This window comes from Capricornis sumatraensis, chromosome 5 (genome assembly GCF_032405125.1).
Source record: "Capricornis sumatraensis isolate serow.1 chromosome 5, serow.2, whole genome shotgun sequence".
Classification (NCBI taxonomy): Eukaryota; Metazoa; Chordata; class Mammalia; order Artiodactyla; family Bovidae; genus Capricornis; species Capricornis sumatraensis.
The window spans coordinates 99798624-99822623 of NC_091073.1; the positions used below are offsets into that span (position 1 = coordinate 99798624).

At 35.2% G+C, this 24000-nt stretch overlaps 1 protein-coding gene across 1 annotated transcript in view; it reads left to right on the forward strand.

The window, feature by feature from the left end:
• MKLN1 (muskelin 1) overlaps nucleotides 1-24000 on the forward strand; it is a 203524-nt gene that overhangs the window by 94238 nt on the left and 85286 nt on the right. Inside the window, exons 7-8 of the mRNA XM_068972702.1 lie at nucleotides 14179-14256; nucleotides 16934-16999. Of these exons, the coding sequence (XP_068828803.1) occupies nucleotides 14179-14256; nucleotides 16934-16999 (144 nt within the window). The remainder of the gene's footprint in view (nucleotides 1-14178; nucleotides 14257-16933; nucleotides 17000-24000) is intronic.

Sequence of the window (24000 nt, forward strand, 5' to 3'; positions counted from 1 at the left end):
CTGTGCTTGAGATTTACTTGCAGGAATAGTTTTAGGTTACCAATTCAATTTCTTTAAACTTTATAGGACTATGCAGAGTCATTTGATTGGTTGATTGAGGTTTAATAAGATCACCTAAAATTTCAAACTTACTATCATGAAACTGTACCTAATACCCCCCTATTATCTGTTTAATGTTTGTAGGATTTCTTAAAATGTGTTAATATTATTTATGAATTATTTCTCCCTCCCCAATTCATTACTTTTACCATAAGTTTATCTTTTGAGAGAACCAACTTCTGGTTTGTTGATTCTTTATGTTAACTTTTATGTCCTTGACTTATACTCTGTGTTTAATATTGTCTTCTTTTTCTCTTTGAGATTAATATGCTTTTTATAGTTTACTGAGATGGATACTTAGCTTTTTAATTTTCAGACTTTGTTATTTTCCTGTTATATGCATTTAAGGACATAAATTTCCCTCTTCTTATTTTTTAATTGTGCTATGAACTGTTTTCATTTTTATCCAGTTCATTAATTTCATTAGGAAATGATACTGCTCTTTTGTGAGTCATAGTTATGTAAGAAATATAGTTTTTAATTTCCAAATACATAAAGGTTTTCTGGCTCTTTTCTTTATTACTTCTATCTAACTAAATGCATAGTGGTCAAAGTATATTTTGCACATTCCAGTTCTTCAGAATTTGAGAAGACTTACCATGTTGCCTCCTTTTTCAATTTTTATAAACATACTATGTGCACTTGGACGGAATCCAGTCTTTAGTTGCTGGTGCGGTGCTTCATCGCCGTCCAGCTAGTCTAGTCTGCTGATCATGTTGTGTAAGTCTGCCTTCCTAGTAAGGTTTCCATCTGATTCTCTCAGTTACTAAGAAAACGTGTTAACGCTTCCAACTATGATTATGAAATTCTCTCTTCATATAATTCTGTCAGCTTTTGCTTGGTATATTTTGAAGCTATATTACTAGATGTACACAAATTTTTAATTTTTTAATTTTGAATGAAAGCTTTTGTATTAAAGTATATTTTTATCTCTAGTAATGTTTTTACCTTGAGGCATAGATTGTCTTACATTAATATAACTGCCTTTATTTGGTTAGTGTTTACATAGCATATCTATCTCCATGTTTTAATTTCAAGCTTTCTGTATCCTTTTTTCAGAGATGTATTGCCTGTAAATTTAGTTGGTTGTTTAAAAAAAAAAATCTGTCTTCTTTTGATTTGAACATTAATTTACTTACTTGATTAAATTACTGGTAAATATATGAGTTTAATCCTACCATTTTACTGAAAAATTTTGTCATGTCCTTTATTTCTTCTCTTTGGTTCTTATCTCTTATTTTTTTTTTAAATTTTAACCTTTCTATTTTTTCTTTATTTATTTGGAAGTAGTGCAGCCTGTTTATATTCTTTTATGGTGAGTCTGTAAATGACTACAAATATAAATACTTAACAAAATTTATCAGTACAAGAATGTAATAGACTTTCAACTCCCATCTACTTACATTCCAGCTCATATGCTATTGTTCCTTATTTTCGTACTATGTTCAGAGATCCTAGAAGACATTACTAATCTTGATTTTTATAGTATCCATTAATTTTATCAAATTTTACTGATTTTTTTGCTGTTCATTGCAGTTTGAATCTTTGATTTTATATCTAAGATCATATTCCTCTGCCTTAAGCACATCCTTTAGAATTTCTTCTAATGAAGATTAACTCAGTTTTTGTTTGCTTGAAAATTTGCCTCTTTTCTCGAAAGATATTTTACAGGGTATAGAATTCTAGGGAAAATGGCAACCCACTCCAGTATTCTTGCCTGGGAAATTCCGTGGACAGAGAAGCCTGGCGGGTTGTGGTCCATGGGGTCCCAAAGAGTCAGACATGACTGAGTGACTAACATTTAACTTACATGGAATTCTAGATTGACAGTTATTTTCTTCAAGTACATTTTGGGTATCATTTCACTGTTAATCAGTTTTCATTATTGGTAGTTTCAGCTATTGCTTTTTTAGATGCAGTCTGTCTTTTTTCCTATGGCTGTTTAAATATACAAGTATATTAGCTATACCTTTGTTTTAGGTTATTTTATAATTATGTAAATAGGGCAACTCCAGTGTGGTGACCCTGTTAACTATTATGTATTTTGGTTTTCTTTCAAGTTAAAGGTACATTGCCTATTTTTCATTTCTTTCATTTTCTCATTTTAATTGCACATTTATGTTTAATTTTTTAAGCTTCTCTAATATCTTTATCTCATTTCCATTACTATATTGTTAATGTTTTCTTTCTTTGATCTTCATTTCTGTTATGTATTCTTCTTTTCCTTTTTTCCTTCGACTCTGACATTCATGTTTTATTTACCTTTGTTCTCAAACCTTATCTTTTCCATATCTCTGTTTTCTGTTTGTATTTCTAACTGTGCTAATATTCTATAAGAGAGTTTCTTACTTTTTTATCTTCATGGAAAAGTATTTGGCCATTTTCATCTATTACATGACTACGTTTTGATGTTGAATCAGATTTTTTTTTTGCCACTTCAAAACTTTTTCTTCCTTTTCTTTTTTATATGCTCATAAAAAATCTTGAATTGCTTGTTTTTGGCATTTAGTAATCTTTGGAAGAAATAAATTTTTCCTGTTTTAAATAGGCTCTTAGGACTGTGTTCTAGAACAGAAAGATTTTTTCTTATGGTATTGCTTTTCTCTTGGGACATTGTTTCTTCTCAACAGTACTCCTAATGCAAAATCTCTCTCTCTGTTTTTTTTTCCACCAGACTGCTTCCGGAAACATGACTTGTTTCCCTAACTCCTGTTCATTCATGTCTTTTTCTTAAAATTAGTTTTCATTAGTGTATAGTTGCTTTACAGTGTTGTGTTAGTTTCTGCTGTACAGCAGACTGAATCAGCTATTTGTGTGTGTTATTTGCTCAGTCATGTTCAACTCTTTGCCATCCCATGGACTGTATAGCCCACCAGGCTTCTCTGTCCATGAAATTCTCCAGGTTAAGAATACTGGCGTGGGTATCTGTTCCCTTCTCCAGAGAATCTTCCTGACCCAGGGATTGAACCTGAGTCTCCTGCATTGCTGGCACATTATTTACCATCTGAACCATCAGGGCCTTTGTACTTTTGTTTGTGCTGTATATTTGCCTTCCCTGATTACTTTACCTTTTTATCACTGTTTGCTTCCAACTCATTCCTCAAGGCCAGCTCTTTCAAGCTACTTTTCCAGAATTATTCCTGCACTTCAGTTGCTCCTCCATCTCTTAATTTCTGTTTGCCTTTATGCCATTTTTCTTATTTTGTATATAAAAAATTATTAGTTTTCTGCCATATATAGTTCCAAATATATCATTTTTATATTATTATATATCATTATTATATAATTATTATATCAAAGGCAAATATGCCATCTACTGTAATAAATACTATGTTGTTTAGTCACTCAGTCGTGTCCAACTCTTGGCATCCCCATGGACTACAGCATCTGTAGTCACCATCTTAGTCAATGTCAGCTATTAAATTGAAATAACAATACTTGCCTAGAAAGTAGGTATGATAATTAAATAAATTAATTCATATATAGTATTTATTATGTATTAAAAAGAAGAGACATCAGTTTGTTCCCTGTCCCTCACCATCTCCTGGAGCTTGCTCAAACCCATGTCCATTGAGTTGGTGATGACATCCAACCATCTCGTCCTCTGTCATCCCCTTCTCCTCCCGCCTTTTGTCTTTACCAGCATCAGGATGTTTTCTAATGAGTGGGCTCTTCACATCAGGTGGCCAAAGTATTGGAGCTTCAGCTTCAACCTCAGTCTTTCCAATGAATATTCAAGGTTGATTTCCTTTATGATTGACTGGTTTGATCTCCTTGCAGTCTGAGGGACTTCTAGAGTCTTCTCCAAATCATAGTTCAGAAGCATCAATTCTTTGGCACTCAGCCTTCTTTATGGTCCAGCTCTCACATTCCATACATGACTACTGGAAAAATCATAGCTTTGAATATACGGACCTTGGTCGACAAATTGTTGTCTCTTCTTTTTAATACATAATAAATACTATATATGAATTAATTTATTTAATTATCATACCTACTTTCTAGGCAAATATTGTTATTTCAATTTAATAGCTGACATTGATTAAGTCATTTGCCTAAGACAGTGTACTTAGTAAGTGGCAGAGCTAAATTTTATGTCTGTTCACTTTACCACTATGCTTTGCCATCCAGGTAAATATTTACTGGTTTAGTTTCCCCAGTATTTATTGTTGTAATGTAAATTTTTATACATCATGTATTTCTCTTGTCAGAATTTGATCAAACTGCTGAAATGCATAATTTTTTAAAAAATCTGTTTTACCCATCCATTATTCTTCTTGAACTATCAAAAACTTTTTTATGCTGTACTTATAAGTGAATTTTTAATCTTATAAAAAAATTTCTGTGTTGGTAAAAAATCAGTTTGATAAAAGTTTGAATGTAGGCCCTAATACTGTATTCAGTACTTCTTTTTTTCAATCTTGGATGAAGTTTGACCGTAGTATTTTCCTTTTGATTAAAATTTCCTTCCTAAGTTGCTTTTTTTTTTTAACCATGTCCTTTTTAAAAGAATATTCATTCTTAGAGACAGAATCAGCTTGTGCCTGGTTAAGACTTAATGAAATGTGTTTATTATAGTCGTAATCATAGAGGAAAAATGAGATGGTATTGGGCTGGGAGACTCTCAATAGTTTGAGAATTGTTAGCAACTAGATCTTAGTGTGATTTCTCTGAAGTCATATTTTCAGTTCTTTTTGATAGTTTATTCTTGGCAGACCCTTCTGATTTCCTGGTTTAGGTTTTTGTCAAAAATAGACATATAAGAATATTAGCAACTGCCAGACTTCTTAAAATATGAAAATAATCTTTTAAGTTGAATAGTTCATAGCCATTTAAATGCTGTACTTTTTTTGTTTGGGGGACTTTTAAAATAATATAACAGTTGTTTTCATAGTTTTGTAGATGAGAATGTCATTGTTTCAGTAGAAAGCTCAGTTGTTTGTGTTCAATCATTTAGAATATATTCAAGGAAATATACCAGACAAAAGGCTTATTAACTAAGCAAGACCTCTCTAGAATTAGAAATTTGGGAAACATAGGGAAATTATTTGGGCAGCAGAGGTGTAAACTTTTCATTTGTTATTAGATCTTGAAAGGAGTTCTTTAACATTAAAACAAGGAACTGAAAGCAATATATTTTGAAAAAATCTTTACCCTGCCTTTTTGTTTTTTTTTATTTTTTAATGTGGGATCTTAGTTCCCTGCTGCTGCTGCTGCTGCTAAGTCACTTCAGTTGTGTCTGACTCTGCAACCCCATAGATGGCAGCCCACCAGGCTCCCCTGTCCCTGGGATTCTCCAGACAAGAACACTGAAGTGGGTTGCCATTTAGTTCCCTGAACAGGGATCAAATGTATGCCTCCCATAGTGGAAGAGTGATGTCTTAATTACTGGATGGCCGGGGAAGTCCCATCTTTACCCTGCTTTAATAATGTTTATAGCATTTTTATTGATCACCTCAAGTATTTCAAGCTTATGACTGTTTAATTTTGAAAATTTTAACTTATCCTATTAAAAAATAAAGTCTCTTTAGCATGTCTCCTGGAGAAGGCAATAGCACCCCACTGCAGTACTCTTGCCTGGAAAATCCCATGGATGGAGGAGCCTGGTGGGCTGCCGTCCATGGGGTCGCAAAGAGTCAGACACGACTGAGTGACTTCACTTTCACGTTTCACTTTCATGCATTGGGGAAGGAAATGGCAACCTGTTCCAGTGTTCTTGCCTGGAGAATCCCAGGGGCAGCGGAGCCTGGTGGGCTGCCGTCTGTGGGGTCGCACAGAGTCAGACACAACTGAAGCGACTCAGCAGCAGCAGCATGTCTCCTATGGGTTTGAAATGACTGTTCACCAAGAAAACAGTATATTAATAAACTTTATATTACTATTCTTCTTTTTGAGGACATGAAAGAAGATTCTTAAGCATGTTATTTCATTGAAATTAGCTACTAAATATAATTTGCTTCAGATCTGATCTGGACTATTTAACGATAACCCAGTTTCTCTCTCAGTAGGCAATAATATGTATTCTAATAGATTAAATGAGGGTAATCTTTAATTTATCATGTTTCTCTGCAAAATGCAACATTTTAAGTAATTTTAAAATTTTGAGTCATGATATAGTTTAAGATTACAAAATGAAAGTACAAGAATTTAGAGTTGAGTGTGGAGAGGTATGAGAGAGCTGGAATTATGTTTATAGCTTTTCTGTCTTATGGTATCTCCAAAAGAGGTGTTGTGTTTTGGCTTGGTTTTGTTTGGTTTTAGTTTTAGTTTTTGGTAGAACAGTTAGCTTATGAAACTAGCCATTTGTTTTCTGGAACAACTTCCAACTGACATGAATACTTCAGATAAGAAAGTGATCTGGAGTAGTGGCAAACCAGTGTTGCAGAGAGAAAATGAAACATAAAAAGTTAAACTTGAGCTTCAGTGTCCAATAGGCCTTTTATTTAACAGTGAGATTACATTTTTTCCTTTAAATTGTAGTTAATGTGACATATTTCAACTGTTCTATCCCACTTTTATTAGAATATTTAATATTGTATGTGAGTTTTGTTTCCCAGACTCTTGCCTTTTTTAAAGTGTTATTGAATAGGTACATTGTTGTCTTTTACTACAATGTTTAATCTGAGAGTGTAATTTAACAACTATTACTTGTGTTAGTTATATGTGTGTGTTTATTTTTATTTACATGCTCTCTATAAAGACTTGAAAATACTTTAGACTTTGGAATTGGGCTTTTTACCTTTTTCGTTAGAGTCTTTCAGTTCAGTTCAGTTCAGTCGCTTAGTCGTCTCCGACTATTTGCGAACCCCATGAATCGCAGCACGCCAGGCCTCCCTGTCCATCATCACCAACTCCCGGAGTTCACTCAGACTCACGTCCATCGAGTCCGTGATGCCATCCAGCCATCTCATCCTCTCTCGTCCCCTTCTCCTCCTGCCCCCAATCCCTCCCAGCATCAAAGTCTTCTCCAATGAGTCAGTTCTTCGCGTGAGGTGGCCAAAGTACTGGAGTTTCAGCTTTAGCATCATTCCTTCCAAAGAAATCCCAGGGTTGATCTCCTTTGGAATGGACTTGTTGGATCTCCTTGCAGTCCAAGGGACTCTCAAGAGTCTTCTCCAACACCACAGTTCAAAAGCATTAATCCTTCGGTGCTCAGCCTTCTTCACAGTCCAACTCTCACATCCATACATGACTACTGGAAAAACCATAGCCTTGACTAGACGGACCTTAGTCAGCAAAGTAATGTCTCTGCTTTTGAATATGCTATTAGGTTGGTCATAACTTTTCTTCCAAGGAGTAAGCGTCTTTTAATTTCATGGCTGCAATCACCATCTGCAGTGATTTTGGAGCCCCAAAAAATAAAGTCTGACACTGTTTCCACTGTTTCCCCATCTATTTCCCATGGAGTGATGGGACCAGATGCCATGATCTTCATTTTCTGAATGTTGAGCTTTAAGCCAACTTTTTCACTCTCCTCTTTTACTTTCATCAAGAGGCTTCATAGTTCCTCTTCACTTTCTGCCATAAGGGTGGTGTCCTCTGCCTATCTGAGGTTATTGATATTTCTCCCGGCAGTCTTGATTCCAGCTTGTGTTTCTTCCAGTCCAGCGTTTTTCATGATGTACTCTGCATATAAGTTACATAAGCAGGGTGACAATGTACAGCCTTGACGTACTCCTTTTCCTATTTGGAACCAGTCTGTTGTTCCATGTCCAGTTCTAACTGTTGCTTCCTGACCTGCATACAGATTTCTCAAGAGGCAGGTCAGGTGGTCTGGTATTCCCATCTCTTTCAGAATTTTCCACAGTTTATTGAAATCCACACAGTCAAAGGCTTTGGCATAGTCAATAAAGCAGAAATAGCTTACTAATTTCTCTGAACCTTGATTTTCTAAACTTTGCAATAATTAGTAATAGCCATTGCATAGATTTATTTTAAGGAGTAAATGGGTTAACCTTTCTGGTGTCCTGCACACAGTAAGTATGCAATAAAAGTCAACTCTACCTTGGTAAGATCTTTTTAAAGATTTGCTTCCAGGTTTGATAATTCTATATTGAAGTAACTTTCTTCAAGTTTTCTGATAGTCAGTCAAGGCTATGGTTTTTCCAGTAGTCATGTATGGATGTGAGAGTTGGACTGTGAAGAAGGCTGAGTGCCAAAGAATTGATGCTTTTGAACTGTGGTGTTGGAGAAGACTCTTGAGAGTCCCTGGGACTGCAAGGAGATCCAACCAGTCCATTCTGAAGGAGATCAGCCCTGGGATTTCTTTGGAAGGAATGATGCTAAAGCTGAAACTCCAGTACTTTGGCCACCTCATGCAAAGAGTTGACTCATTGGAAAAGACTTTGATGCTGGGAGGGATTGGGGGCAGGAGGAGAAGGGGACGAGAGAGGATGAGATGGCTGGATGGCATCACGGACTCGATGGACGTGAGTCTGAGTGAACTCCGGGAGTTGGTGATGGACAGGGAGGCCTGGCGTGCTGCGATTCATGGGGTCGCAAAGAGTCGGACACGACTGAGCGACTGAACTGAACTGAAGAACGAATAAGAGATACCAAAGAGAACTGTGTGACCTTTAGACTAGTGAAGAGGAAAGGGATTTATTTGAGATAGAGGGAGGCAAATTAATAAGTTCCCCAAACAATGTTTTTTAAATATTTGCTTGACTACTTTGCAAGATGGTGTGACTTATCAGGGAGCCATTATGTACTAGAAATTGACTTCATTGGAAGTAGGAGTTTTATGAACAGTTTGTTGAAATGTAAGGAACTTAGTAACAATAAGATGACTCAAAGGAAATGTCAACCATGTGGCTAGGAAAGTCCCTCCATGTCTTGCTCTTTTTTCCATTCTAAGCATTTATTATATACTGAACATCTCGATGTTATACTCTTAAGTGTCATTATTCAAAAGAAGGTTAACTGTATCTATAGTAAAATCATCATAATCTCTAATTTTAAGTTTGGAGTACTTAATATTTAAATTTTGGAAGTAAGTTCCTCTGCATGCCTGAGTATGAATCCTTTGTGCATGCTTAGGTCTCTTTGTCCTTGTTAAAACAAGCTAATGTCAATGTACAAAGCACTGCTTATAGAAACTGAATATGTCTAGTGAGCCTTGAAGAAGAGATATTTCAAGGGTAACAAAGTATATGTGATAATGGTTTATATTGGTAATAACAGTATGTTGCAAAATTCTCCCTAAGTTATGGGAAAAAATCCTGTATCTAGTTGTTTTGTGGCTTTTCTTCTGATAGTAATAGCGCTCAATGCAAAAAAAAAAAAAAGGGGGGGGGAGACAAAAAATACGAAGGCAAAAATCAAAATTATTCTACTCCTGCCAACCAAAGAAAGTCGCTTTTAAGTTTTTGATGTATGTCAGTGTGTGTTTTTCTGTCTGTGTGTGGTATTTACAAATTGATTTTACAAAAATTACATAACGTTTTGAGAATTGCTTTTTTTACTTTGAAAAATTCCTGACAATATTTTCATAAGATGGTTGTGTTTGATAGAAGAGAAATTGTGAAGCTCTTGATGGATAAAGTATTTGTAAGCTTTTCAGGTTAGTTAAGAGTGAGGATAGAAAGATTGGTTGAAGAAACAGAATTTTACCTCCAATGTTCAGAATGACTTTAAAGATCAGGAAGTGCTTCATCTGATTATGTTCCTATGATCACTACCTTAGAGGCTCTTAGAAGAATTTCCCCCAGTGGATTGTGATTTCTTTTTCAGAATAGTCACAGAAGACTTTAAGGAGAAAGAGGAGATGGAGACTTTTCTAATGTGAACATAAGGTGGAATCAGCCAGACACACACAGTTGAAGTAAATAAATCTGTTGGTTCTAACAGTGATGGAATCCTAGAATGGCAGAATTTGGAGGGAACCTCAGGCTCTATCCAACTCTTAGACACCAGCTTTATAGATGAGGAACTTAATTGACTTATCAAAAGTCCTGTAATAAATTACTGTCGGAGACTTAGGCAATAGGACAATTGCATGCTATGTCGCTTCAGTCTTGTGTGACAGTGTGCGGCCCTGTGGACTGTAGCCTGCCAGTCTCCTCTGTCCATGGGATTCTCCAGGCAAGAATACTAGAGTGGGTTGCTATGCTCTCCTTCAGGGGTCTTCTTGACCCAGGGATCGAACTTGCATCTCTTATGTCTCCTCTGTTGGCTTGGGCTTCATTGATTGCTCAGATGGTAAAGAATCTGCCTGCAATGCAGGAGACCCAGGTTCATTCCCTGGTTCTCGAGAATCCCCTGGAGGAGGGCATGGCAAGCCACTCCAGTATTCATGCTGGGAGAATTCCATGGACAGAGGAGCCTGGTGGACTACAGCCCATGGGGTCACAAAGAGTTGGCCACGACTGAGTGACTAACACGCAAAAAAATACAAAATGTATTACTTTTCTAATTGTCTCTATTGTTGCTTTGTATTTTTCTGCCGTTTTCTTATCTCCCTCAGTTTTCTGTTTATCTCTGTATAGTTTCATCTTTTACTTTTTCCTCTCTCTCCTCTGCAGTTAGCCATTATGTAGAATATTTTAAAATCATTATTTATCTTAAATAATTTTATCTTGTCTTGTTTACAGTTTGTAAGAAGGATCATTTAACTTTTATGTGCCTTTCACAAAATGAACTAAAATGTACTGTTTTATTTCTAAATTTGTAATTATTATATTTATTGTCATCTTATCATTATTGTTAGTAGGAGCACCACAACATTTTGTCTGGATTAAAAAAGATTTCCCACTCTTGTAATGGGAAAATACTATTGGCCAGAATAGACTGAATGGGGCAAGAATTGTCATGAAAACCTATGGGAGTAGATAATATTGATAGAAACACTCAATAAAACATGCTGTAAGTCTATTTGTTCCCCTTACTTTAACATTTAAAATATAAATGCTAATTTATGAGTGCTAATTTAAGAAGGAGAGAGCTTACTTTTTGCAATAATTTTTTAAAGTCCACAAGCAAAGAAAAAGAAAGTAGTTGAATTTATGAGATAAGCTTTCCTTCTCAAAGCCATGTGAAAGGACTTGAAAGCTGAAGGGTGTGGTAGCAATTGAGCTTCATAATTGCCCAGAAAAAAAAAGACATTAGGGAGGTTCTGTAAATTACACAGTCTTTGGCAAGTATACAAGTCAGGGAGAACATATAAGTTCTTTGCAAAAGTATTTGCTTTCAGTGGCTAAATGAAGCAAAAGGAAAGCCTTTATTCAGATTGAAATCAGAGTCAAATGACAGAATTTACAGTAAAAGTAACTGTAAATTATAATCTGTTTGAGCTCATGTAAAAGAAAACCCTAGTTTCAAAAGTAAGGGAATGTTGTTTTATCATATAACAAGAAGTCCAGAGGTAGGGTAGATTTCATGGTTAGTGGATTCAGTGATTCAGTTTCTTTCTCTCTGTCTGTCCTGTCATCATTACAGAAGTTGATTTCATTCTTGAATGTAGCAGTTATGTACATTTGCATGTTGATATAAACATTTCCAGGGAAACAAAAGTAGATTTTTTCTTCCTTCTCTGTATATTCATTTAAAAGTAAGAAAATATTTCCCTAAAGCAAACCTAACAGAATCAGAAGATATTAAGAAGAGGTGGCAAGAATACACAGAAGAACTGTACAAAAAAGATCTTCACGACCCAGATAATCACGATGGTGTGATCACTCACCTAGAGCTAGACATCCTGGAATGTGAAGTCAAGTGGGCCTTAGAAAGCATCACTACGAACAAAGCTAGTGGAGGTGATGGAATTCCAGTTGAGCTGTTTCAAATCCTGATAGATGATGCTGTGAAAGTGTTGCACTCAATATGCCAGCAAATTTGGAAAACTCAGCAGTGGCCACAGGACTGGAAAAGGTCAGTTTTCATTCCAATCCCTAAGAAAGGCAATGCCAAAGAATGCTCAAACTACTGCACAATTGCACGCATCTCACACTTTAGTAAAGTAATGCTCAAAATTCTCCAAGCCAGGCTTCAGCAATACGTTAACTGTGAACTTCCAGATGTTCAAGCTGGTTTTAGAAAAGGCAGAGGAACCAGAGATCAAATTGCCAACATCCGTTGGATCATGGAAAAAGCAAGAGAATTCCAGAAAAACATCTATTTCTGCTTTATTGACTATGCCAAAGCCTTTAACTGTGTGGATCACAATAAACTGTGGAAAATTCTGAAAGAGATGGGAATCCCAGACCACCTGACCTGCCTCTTGAGAAACCTATATGCATGTCAGGAAGCAACAGTTAGAACTGGACATGGAACAACAGACTGGTTCCAAATAGGAAAAGGAGTACGTCAAGGCTGTATATTGTTACCCTGCTTATATAACTTATATGCAGAGTACATCATGAAAAACGCTGGACTGGAAGAAACACAAGCTGGAATCAAGATTGCCGGGAGAAATATCAATAACCTCAGATATGCAGAGGACACCACCCTTATAGCAGAAGGTGAAGAGGAACTAAAAAGCCTCTTGATGAAAGTGAAAGTGGAGAGTGAAAAAATTGGCTTAAAGCTCAACATTCAGAAAATGAAGATCATGGCATCTGGTCCCATCACTCCATGGGAAATAGATGGGGAAACAGTGGAAACAGTGTCAGACTTTATTTTTGGGGGTTCCCAAATCACTGCAGATGGTGATTGCAGCCATGAAATTAAAAGACGCTTACTCCTTGGAAGAAAAGTTATGACCAACCTAGATAGCATATTCAAAAGCAGAGACGTTACTTTGCCAACAAAGGTCCGTCTAGTCAAGGCTATGGCTTTTTCTGTGGTCATGTATGGATGTGAGAGTTGGACTGTGAAGAAGGCTGAGCGCTGAAGAATTGATGCTTTTGAACTGTGGTTTCAGAGAAGACTCTTGAGAGTCCCTTGGACTGCAAGGAGATCCAACCAGTCCATTCTAAAGGAGATCAACCCTGGGATTTCTTTGGAAGGAATGATGCTAAAGCTGAAACTCCAGTACTTTGGCACCTCATGCAAAGAGTTGACTCATTGGAAAAGACTCTGATGCTGGGAGGGATTGGGGGCAGGAGGAGAAGGAGACGAGAGAGGATGAGATGGCTGGATGGCATCACGGACTCGATGGATGTGAGCCTGAGTGAACTCCGGGAGTTGGTGATGATGGACAGGGAGGCCTGGCGTGCTGCGATTCATGGGGTCATGACTGAGCGACTGAACTGAAGTGAACTAAAAGCAACCCTCCCCACCCGACAGGAGATCCTCATGATTCAGTAGCCAGAGATTGGTTCATACCATTCTTAAACTAATCTTTGTTGAAGGGCACAGGATTAGGACTTGATAATAATTTCTAGTAGAATGGATGTATGTGGGGAGTTCAGTCTCCATCATAGTACCTAGTATAGACCATCATAGTACCTAATGTAACTAGTCACTATTCTGTAAAACTCCTGTTAAGAACGAGATTTAGAATTTATTAAATGAAGAAAGTAAAGTATAGTGAAACATGAGTCCCTGCCCGACTACTTAAGAGCTCTGTTATTTGGGTTAAATTCATTGATGACTCTTGAGTACGCATTTCCACATCTATAAAATGAAGATGATAATGTGTAATTCAAAAAGTTGATTTTAGAATTAAATCAGATAAGATTGCACAGATTCTAATGTTTAGTATTCAATAAATATACTATTACAGTTACTGGTACTTTTATCTCTGTACAATTTTATACTTAAACTGTAAAAATGGTATTTTCACTTTAAAGGACTAGTTTTGTTTTTTCCCGACGATACAAGGGCCTAGTCCAAAGTTGTTGGAGCTCCCATTTCCTTTTCTAGTTTTTTGGGATAATAGTACAAAAATGGGGAGAACTTAGTAAGTTTAATAGCTGCCACTGAAAAAATTTGTGTACATGGTCGTGTCAACTTAATATTTTGCTATTTATATTTGAGGTAGCATAAAAACTAAAGTGACATATTTTATGAAAATGTGCTGTTGTTTTAGTGTCATGTTAGTGATTTTCTTTAATGTAGGCTTCCACATTTTGGTCTTTTTTGCTGTAATAAAAAGTGTAAGCTATTAAGATGTAATTCTCTCTCCTTTAATATTTGCAGATGGCTTGTTTAACCAGTATATCAGTCAGCAGGAATATAAGCCACGATGGAGTCAGATCATTCCCAAAAGCACCAAAGGTAAGTCTGACCTTCTAGGTTGTGGGTGCTTTTGCTTTAATGTTCCAGTTCATTTGTACTCAAGTTTCACTGTACCCTACTACTGAAAATCAGGTGCTTAAAAAAAGACAAAGGTTCCTCAGCAAGATGGCAGAGGTATTTTATTACATTAACTTTTTCTTTTAAATTTTTTTGTTTTATGGCTATAACAGAAGGTTGGGCATTATTTATAGAGAATAACAGCACAAACTGCTTTTATATAGAGTCTCTGTAAAATTATAGGTTATGGTATTATAATGCCAAACATGTGTCCCTCGAAAACCTTAAATTCTGCAAAATTGCTCACTAAAGCTCGTAGGACTTAGGAGAGAGGTAGAAATGGGACATACCATTCTAAATCTATGGAACTTAATAGCCAGATACTAATAAAAACTAGTGTAGTAATTCTAATAAGAATGAATGCTAGTATGTAAAGAGTCTGACGTGACTGAACAACAACAGTTAAATATAGGCGTTTATATTAAGCATCACAGTGATTTTGGAGCTTTAAACCTCGGGTCTCACATTTCTTTCTTTGAGCTGTAGACACTAGAGGACATTTGATGCTAATGACTATTTTTATCAAAACTTAAAATCTGACCTTGGGTGTGATGTTCTTCATTAATCTGTCTTTTCGTATGGGAGGAGTTTTTGTCACTCCTCCATCTGCACTCATTGCTTTGTCAGATGGTTAACATAATGGAAAGTGTAGCAGTTCTTAAATGCAGCTACTTGTGGTAAAGGAAGGCAGGTCTGTGGATGTTCAGCTTTCTTCCTCTGGTCTTCATACATTGTCAAAGCCTTCATTTTGTTTGTGAAAGCTTTCCCAGATAGTGTTAAACATCAGTATACTGGAGAAAATTGCTTATGAACCTCCATAAGTTCTGAGTTACATTGGCATCATTTTCCTGTTTTATCAGTCACATACAAGGTAATTTTCTTCAAAGATGAAGAAAGCATGTTTCTTCAAACATGCTACCACATTTTCCTATTTTATCAGTCACATACAAGGTAATTTTCTTCAAAGATGAAGAAGCGTTCTTCAAACATGCTACCACATGTTTGCATGTGGTAGCAAACAGATTATAGCTGTATATCTGAAAGCTAATAGATTAAATATATAAAATGCAAGCATACTGACAATAAATTTATTTCAGTGTTTTCTTAATATGTTCCTGAAAGTGGTAATACTGACTTTACTGATTGGAGAGAAGAAGGAAGAAAAGGGTAAAACTTCTACAGTAATGAGCTGCAGAATCTAAACCTATCTATTAAAAAGGAGAAAGAATTTGCAGGAAACTTCTGATTGGTTAGTGCTTGAATATAGCTTCAGTTTTGCATCTTATGTATAATATGTAAGAACTTACATTTCGGTCTTTTTCATTGTACCCCTGTGAAATCAGTAAAAACTTGGATGGTCCCTATTTTACATAGAAGAAGGCTGATTCAGGGAAAGTTATTAGCTAACGTAATACATTTCAATTAATGGGAGAGTTGCAAAGAAAAGTTCAGGTTTTCAAGTTTACATCAAGTAAGGCATTAGAATCTTGTAGCTGTTGAACCATGGAAATGAAATCTTATCTTCATTTATGTAGGATCTGATATAAAGTAAGATTAAAGTTGAATAATAGTTTTCTCCTACTGAAGTTTAAAATTTTCACTCATTGTATTTATTTATTTGGCTGCATCAGGTCCTAGTTGTGTCATGCAGATCTTTGCTGTGGAATGAGGGATCTTTCATTGCAGTGCTTGGTTTCTCTGTAGTTAGTGCCCCGTCTTACTTGCCCTGCAGCATGTGGGACCTTTTCCCAACCGGTTCTGAACCCACGTCCCTTGCATTGAAAGGCGAATTCTTAACCACTGGACCAGCAGGGAAATCCCTTCACTGATTATATTTAAACCTGCCTATTAAGCTCTGTGATGTGTAAATAAGAGTCAAAAGAAAGCAAGTCTCACATTTTGTCACACAGTACTACTCAAAGTGGTGGATTATGTGGAAACTGATTTCTGAAATATTGGAAAATGAAATTAATACAGTGAGGAAATTATCATTAATGTAAAACTTGATAACATTGTAGTTATCAGTAGCTAGTTTAATGAACTTTAAAACTGCTCATTAGAGACTTCCCTGGTGGTCCAGTGGCTAGGACTATGTGTTCCTAATGTAGGGGTCCTGAGTTTGATCCCTGGTCAGGGAACTAGAACCTCACATGCTGCAACTAAGACCCAGTACAGCCAAATAAATAAGAATAAATTTTTTTATAATAAAAATAGAACTGCTCATTTTACTAATAAACCACGCCTAGAGTTGTAAGACCTGCAGTCTAATTCTGCAATTGTTTTGCACCTTCACTTTGTCACTCCACTAGTTTAGAGATTTTATGTTTTTGTGGAATATCCTATGTCTTTGCTGCTTAATGGCATTGGTTGAAAGTAGCTTCCAGTGCGTTAAGACCCTGAAAGCAGTTAGAAAAAAAGAGCAAGATAATTATTATAAGTTTAATTATAAGTAATATTATTTCTTCTATGAGTCCTCTTATTCTTAATATTGAAGGAATAAGTGTGTGTTATTTTCACTACTCATTACAGACTTATGAATGAAGTTACTCTGGATATGCAGTTGTTACTTATTTTAAAAAATATATTGTTTCTACTTCAGGTGATGGAGAAGATAACCGGCCAGGAATGAGGGGAGGTCATCAGATGGTTATTGATGTCCAGACAGGTAAGGACTACTTGGAATGGAAAGGAGATTTTTTTAAAAATGATACATTATTAAATATCAGATACTCAGGCATATATATACTTCTTTCCATTCCTTGCAGAGGTTACATGTTATTGGCCATAACCAAGGAGCAAAGAAAATAGGCATTAGCTTCAGATATAACCAAAACCAGGCAATGGCACATCAGCCTGGGGAGGCTGCTGCACAGATGAAATTAGAAAACCTAGAAGAAATGTATTGTGCAGACCTTTGTGTGTGTGTGTATGTGTATATAGTTTTATATGTGCTTGATTTCACAGTTAGCTGGAATATTTCTTGATTTTTAGTGCATTTATATTTTAATGCCATATTATGGGAATTGTTGTAGTAAAAGAGAAATTAAGGTATATTTTCAGAGGCAGAGGATACAAAATTAGGTAGCCTAATGTTGGTAGATCCATTAATTGCTAAACACTGTCCATAGGTGTATAAATAATTTGTTTTAGTTAATCTTTCTTGCCTTTTTAATTTTCTGTAACTTGATAATACAAATTTTCCCTAGGTTTCTACAGCCTAGAACAGCTTAAATACTGTTATATTTAGAGGTTAACGCTAAAATTATAATTGGCTTCAAATTACCATCTTGAGAAGCAAATAATACTAAGAATTCTGTATAGTTTTATTTTATTTGGTTTTTAAAAAAACTTTACCACATAAAATGCCAATATTCACCCAAATAACATTTTGCTTGTAATAGAAACTCTGTTTTGTTGGTATTGTGTTATGCTGACAGTAGTTCTCCAGGAATAGTCTTTTTGATTCATAATTTAAAAAAATTATTACAGTGCAGATAATAATGATCTAGGCATTATCACACATGTTTTATAAGTAAAAGGAGAAATTATAATATTTTATTTAAAACCCACTGCTAAATTTGTAGAGTAACCTGTGAGTTTGTTTAGTATTACTAGTGTCTCTTTGGAAAAGGTTCATTTTGAGGCATAGGAAATTGCTTTCCTAGTCTTAGCTTCTCTTCCCAGACCCTTTCCTTCCCACAGAAATAGGTTTGACTCAGCTGTAGTCTTGAGCATCTTTTTTTCCTACCTGAGAGTTCAATTAATAATGCATATGCTTATTTCTCAGAGAACCAGATCTACATATAAGTTGATTTTTTTTAATCCAAAAGAGTTAAGTTTATATGAAAAAAGAGGTAAAATTTTGTGTTTAGATTGTCTATAGTAGCTTTTCTCTTTTGAACATACAGTAGAATTTTAATGTCATTCCTTTTTTTTCTCAGTCACGATGAAAATATTATTAGGTCCTCCTTTAAAAATTGCTAAGAAAATACTAAAAAAGAGTGTTTGTTTGGAAAGCTACTTTTATCTCCTAGATAAAATGCTATTTTTCTTAAATATGGAAATAATGTGGTTTACTTTTACATTTAAAGTTTTCCTTATCAAGGAGCAGAAGGAATTTTCATAATGCTTTCTGTGTTGCTTATTATGGAATGTGGCCTATATAAAATAGGTTAAAGTACATGTGTAACAAAAGAGAAAGATTTTCTTTTTTTGTGACCTATGATATTTGAGAATGGAAAATGAGAAGATTCAAATGATAGGCAGATGTCCTAACAGAACTTGGTATAAGCAGAGACATTTACAATTAAAATCTGACTTTTCGGGTCAGAGATCTTGAAGTAAAATACTTACAGCATATAGTGATAAAGATCGACATTTTTTTTTGGTAATATCTTTGTTTTATGAATTAAGGGGAGGATTTCAGCAGACTCTTGTTAGTCAAGATCCTTATCCCTACACTCCCTTTAAAAAAGTACTTCAGGGAAAGGAAAAGAGTTGTTTCAGTATTTACTTCATTTGCTTTAGAAACTATAAGAAAACAATGACTTAAAGTAAGTCATTGTAAATAAGTAAGAATGACTTATAGGCATGGGACATATTCCAGATGAAATCTTTAAAGGATTAATCTCTCATAGCTTCTGAGGATTTATTATAGATTAACCAAGATCTACAATGAAAATTGACCAGTATCCATACTTCTGTTTGAGGACTGGTTTATAGAAGTGTAATAAAAATACTTTGTGAATATATTTTTGAGCAAATATTTCTACCATAGGAAATTTAGAGATTTATCTATCAGTATGTCTGTATGTGGGTGTGTGTGTTTGCTCAGTCGTGTCCAACTCTTGCTTCCTCATGGATTTGTAGTCCACCAGGCCTCTCTATCCACTGTGCCAAATGGAGGGATTTTAATTTAGAGCCATTTTGTATCTGTTTCAGTGATTTTTTTCTCCCCCCTAGACTTTCTAAATGCTGGGTCAGGCTTTCTTTAGGCCCATGCTGCTTCCCAGATGGCTCAGTGGTGAAGAATCTGCCTGCCAATGCAGGAGCCACAAGAGAGATGCAGGTTTGATCCCTGGGTCAGGAAGATCCCTTGGAGGAGGACATGGCAGCCTACTTCACAATATTCTCACCTGGAGAATTCCATGGACAGAGGAACCTGGTGGGCTACAGTCCACGGGATTGTGAATAGTTGGACACGACTGAGCATGGCCAGATGCATGTGACAATGAAATGAAATTTTGAGCCTTTAAAACAGGAGCCAAAAACTTAAAGTCTGGTAAACTAAATAATCATGATAATCTCAGTTAACATAAAGTTGTCCATAACTCAAGTGAGCTTGATGGTCAGTGTTACCATTGCTGCTTATAGTGTGGAAATAGTACTAACTACGTGAACGGTGAAATTCAAGGAGTTTAACCACATTCCAGTGATCCTTTGTATGAGTAATAGGGTTGGTGTGTAAAACTTATTGGTGAGGAATTCTTCCTTTTGAGATACATACATACACAAACATATATATACACACATACACACACATACATACATATATACATACATATATATATACACACACACATACTTACAAATGCTAACATTGACTAGCACACACACACACCCACTGAGTGACTGATAGGCATGCACGCACGCACACATGCACACACATATAAACTAGTGATGCAGTTAAGATTGGAATCCAGATTGAGGTAGAGAAGGAATGCAGCTTCTGAGGATTCAGGTGTCTGGAAGCAGAGAGAAAAGTAAGGCAAGATGCCCTAGGACTCAACCAAGTCAGAAAAAGCTTTGTACTTTCATAAGATTCTAGAATTGTGGTTTAGGTTAAGTTTAAACAGGTGTTTACTTATGAGGTAGGTAATCCAGGAATCTGCTCTATCAAGAGAAAACAAAAGGAACTTTAAAAATACCATTCAAAAGTCTAGTAACTTCTATACCTTGGCATTCTCAATCTTTTGTTTCGGCTAACCTTTGCTGTCTATAGTCCTTTCTATTGCCGTGCTCTATTCTTTTGGTATTTCTTTGTTTTCTTAGATGAGGCTTCATAAGTGGGCTCTAAGGAGGCCCATGATACTCTTGAAATGGTATGTAATATTTTTGTCTGCTTTTATGGAGCTCTCTGGGAAGATTCATTACCTATTTATTTTTTAAAGGATTAAAATACCTCATAAGTTTTGACATTCCACAGTAAGTAAATACTGCTGGTATTCATATAAAATTTCAAATGAAATTTCTCGCTCTGTGTAAGTGGTATTCCTATTGAAATAATAGTGTTTACAAAGTGAACTCTTGCCACCCTTTCCTCTACTCTTGTTTTTCTTTCCAGATTATTTGCTGCTTGGTATAAGGTGGTGGGTGAGGAAGAGAGTATAGGCAATAAAGTCAGAGAGGTAGTGATGGGCGATTGTGTTGGTTTTTTTTGTAAGAACTTTAACCTTTATTCATAGTGAGAGATTAATGGGAAATATTGTTGGGCTTTGAGAAATGTTACTGTTAATAATTGACTTTGCATTTTAACAAAACTAATTAGGTGATGGGCAGAAGTAGAGAGACCTTTTAGGAAGCAGTTCTTACCAGAGAAGTAATGATAGCATTGGAGTTTACTAGATTGGTGATCATAGTGATGAGAATTAATTAAATTGTGGGTGTATTTTGAAAATGTTACATACAGCTGACAGGATTTACTGACAGTCTGGATATGAGTGAATGAAAGGAGTAAAGGATAGCTCAAGGTTTTGATCTGATTAATTGGGAAAATAGTATAGCCATTCCCTAAGATGGGTAGAAAAAGAGGATTAATGGTCCGTTGTTCAGCAGGTTGATTTCAGACAGGTTAAGTTTGAGATCCTAGTAGATATTTCTAATAAGTGGTTAGATATATTACTTTGGGTTTCAGAAGACAGGGCCAGGCTGAATAATCATTTCCTTTTTTTGTGTTTGCACAGAACTGTGTTCATCCTATTACTGTTACTATCGTGATTTCCATATTGGTTTAGAATTGCTTGTGTAGGTGTTGTGTGTCCCATTGCTCTCTCCTTTCTATCTCCATCCCCAGTAGTCTTACTGTGGCCGAGGAGCGGGGAGAGAGGAATCTTGCATTATTTATTTCTGTGGCCCCAGAGCCTGGTATGGAGTATGAACTAAATATTTGTTGAATTGAATCAGAATTTTAAAATCCATTTTCCTTTGAGTGGAAAGAAAGATATTTATTTAGAAACTACATTCTTACATTGCTTTAAACCTTGGTGAGTAGATCATGTCATGATGCCATTTGTTTAATATGCTGATATTTTTTGAGGTAAATTTATATTATTGATTTTACTCTAATATATTTAAATTTTCTGATGATTGTTCTGTATATAGACTATATTATCTTACAGCTGTAGTTACTACCTTGGGATGTAGGTAGAAAAATAAAATGGTTTATAGACTTTGTGTTTTTTTAGGATAACATTGGTGCTTTCTGGATTTAATTTGAGTGTAAGAGAATCTGGGATATCTTTGAGATTTCTTTTCTCTACAAATCCTTCTATTTCTATTATAAAATTAAAAGCATAATTTACCAGAGTGGTTTCATATACTTTATTTCATTATGTATTCTTATAACTGCTACCATTAGGTTGATTTTAATCATCTTCTAAGATGCATTTATTAAGTCTTAGAAAGAACCTTTTCTAGTCCAGTCTTATTGATATAACAATCAGATATAGTGGTTGGAGATTGAGTTTGTGGGAGGGAAGTGTATATGTGTATTTGTTAAACATATCTGGATTTCAATCCTGATTTTTTTTTCCCACTGACTTTTTATTTGATCTTGAAGGAGTTATAATGATGATAAAAATAGGAATAATTGATTTGTGGGAGTTAAATGAAATAATTTATAACATATAAATATATACTATTTATATGCAATATTAACATACAAATACATACTTATTAGTTCTTCTGAGAGAATTTGATGTAAATTTAGAGGTCTTTTGGTTTTTGATATAATCTCACCGTGGAAATATTTTTAAGCAGTTTAAAAATTTTTGAAAAGCAATTTAAAGCAAGCAGTATTGAAGGGAAAAAAAAAATTTCACCCGTAATTCCACATTCTAACCAGTATTATTTCAGTATATTTGTTTCATCTTTTGTATATATTGCCCTTACTGATGTTTTAGAAAGTAAGGGAAACCATAAGTATACTTTTATATTTTTAGAAAAAAATACTGAAAATCATTTTAAGAACTTTCTCGTAAGAATTAGGTAGGTTGTGACTTTCCTCAAGTAGAATTTGAAGAAACCAGAAGTTCTATCTTTATAAAGTTGGTGCCTACGTAGTGAAGTATAGAGAAGTCCAGTCCTTATTTTAAATATGCATTTCATAGGTTTCCTGAGCAGGGTTCTTAATCTGTTGAAATTATATGTAATATTTGGTTTGCATATTCATTTTTCTGAAAGAGAATCCATGAATTCAGATCATCAAAGAGTTAAGAACATTTTCACTAGACTAAAAAGTTTTTTTCAAACCTGAGGAGTAATATTTATTGAATACCTACAATATGTAGAGGTTGGGATTAAAACTTTAATATGTTCATTTATTTTATTTACTACTGGAAAGGTAGATAATCCTCATTATACAGAATAGGTGATGTTGTGTCCAAGGCTGTGGAGCTGGGATTTGAACCTAGGTCTATAGGACCGTCTGGCTCCAAAGCCTGTGTTCATGCTGCTGTTACCTTGGTGATTCTTAGATTCTTATGCTGAAGATACAATGAAAGTCTCCGGTGTAATAGCAGAAAAGAGAAAACACAGTAGATTGTGAGAGCTAACTCCTGAGACCTTAGCAAATTTTAAATATGTAAATAGTAATAAAGCATATAACTTCACTTATAAAATACCATAAAGTGAAATTGAAAAACATAGTTAATTCCTTTACATTCTTATTAAAAGCTATTGCAGATATAAGGAGTGAGGGACAACAGGTTTCCTAATAATTGCTAATATTTATTGAGTGCTTGCAGTGTGCCAGGTATTTAACTAGACTAAAACTTCACAGAGCTCATTTCAGCTTCTTTGAAGTGACTTGTATTTCAGAGCAATTATTGATTCCCAGTGTTTCATGTATCTTGTTTTCTTAAATATTAAAAATGTAATAGTCCTTAAATTTTCTTTTCGTTTTTCAGTCTGTAGATCTTTTTTTCTTCAATTTTGCTACAGCTCTAAAAATACAAGGCCATTTTAAAAAGTACATGGAGGCACAGATTTTACTCTAATTTTCAAAGTTTTCTTCCAAGTGAATTCTGTTGTTATTACTAGAGAAGGAATGTTGTATTTTGTCCTACTTGGAAGAGCATGTCAATTTTATTGATCATAATTCCTACACCTGGCAGTTTTCCACTTACATTCTTCAACTGTGAGTTGTGCTTCAAGTCTGAGTAAAATAAGGCGAATAGAGAGAAAAGACATGTCTGATTTGCTTCAGAGTGGAAGTCTGTCCAGATGAAAACTTCATTGCACCAGGCAATTCTTTGTTCAACTCTCATTGAATTTTAAGAACCTGTATTACCAGCCGTTTTCTGACTTAAGCAGAATAGGTGATAAGATTTAGGCAAAACCCCAGTATTTGATATCTTTTAAAGAGTTAAAGAAGTTGCTGGAAAGAGC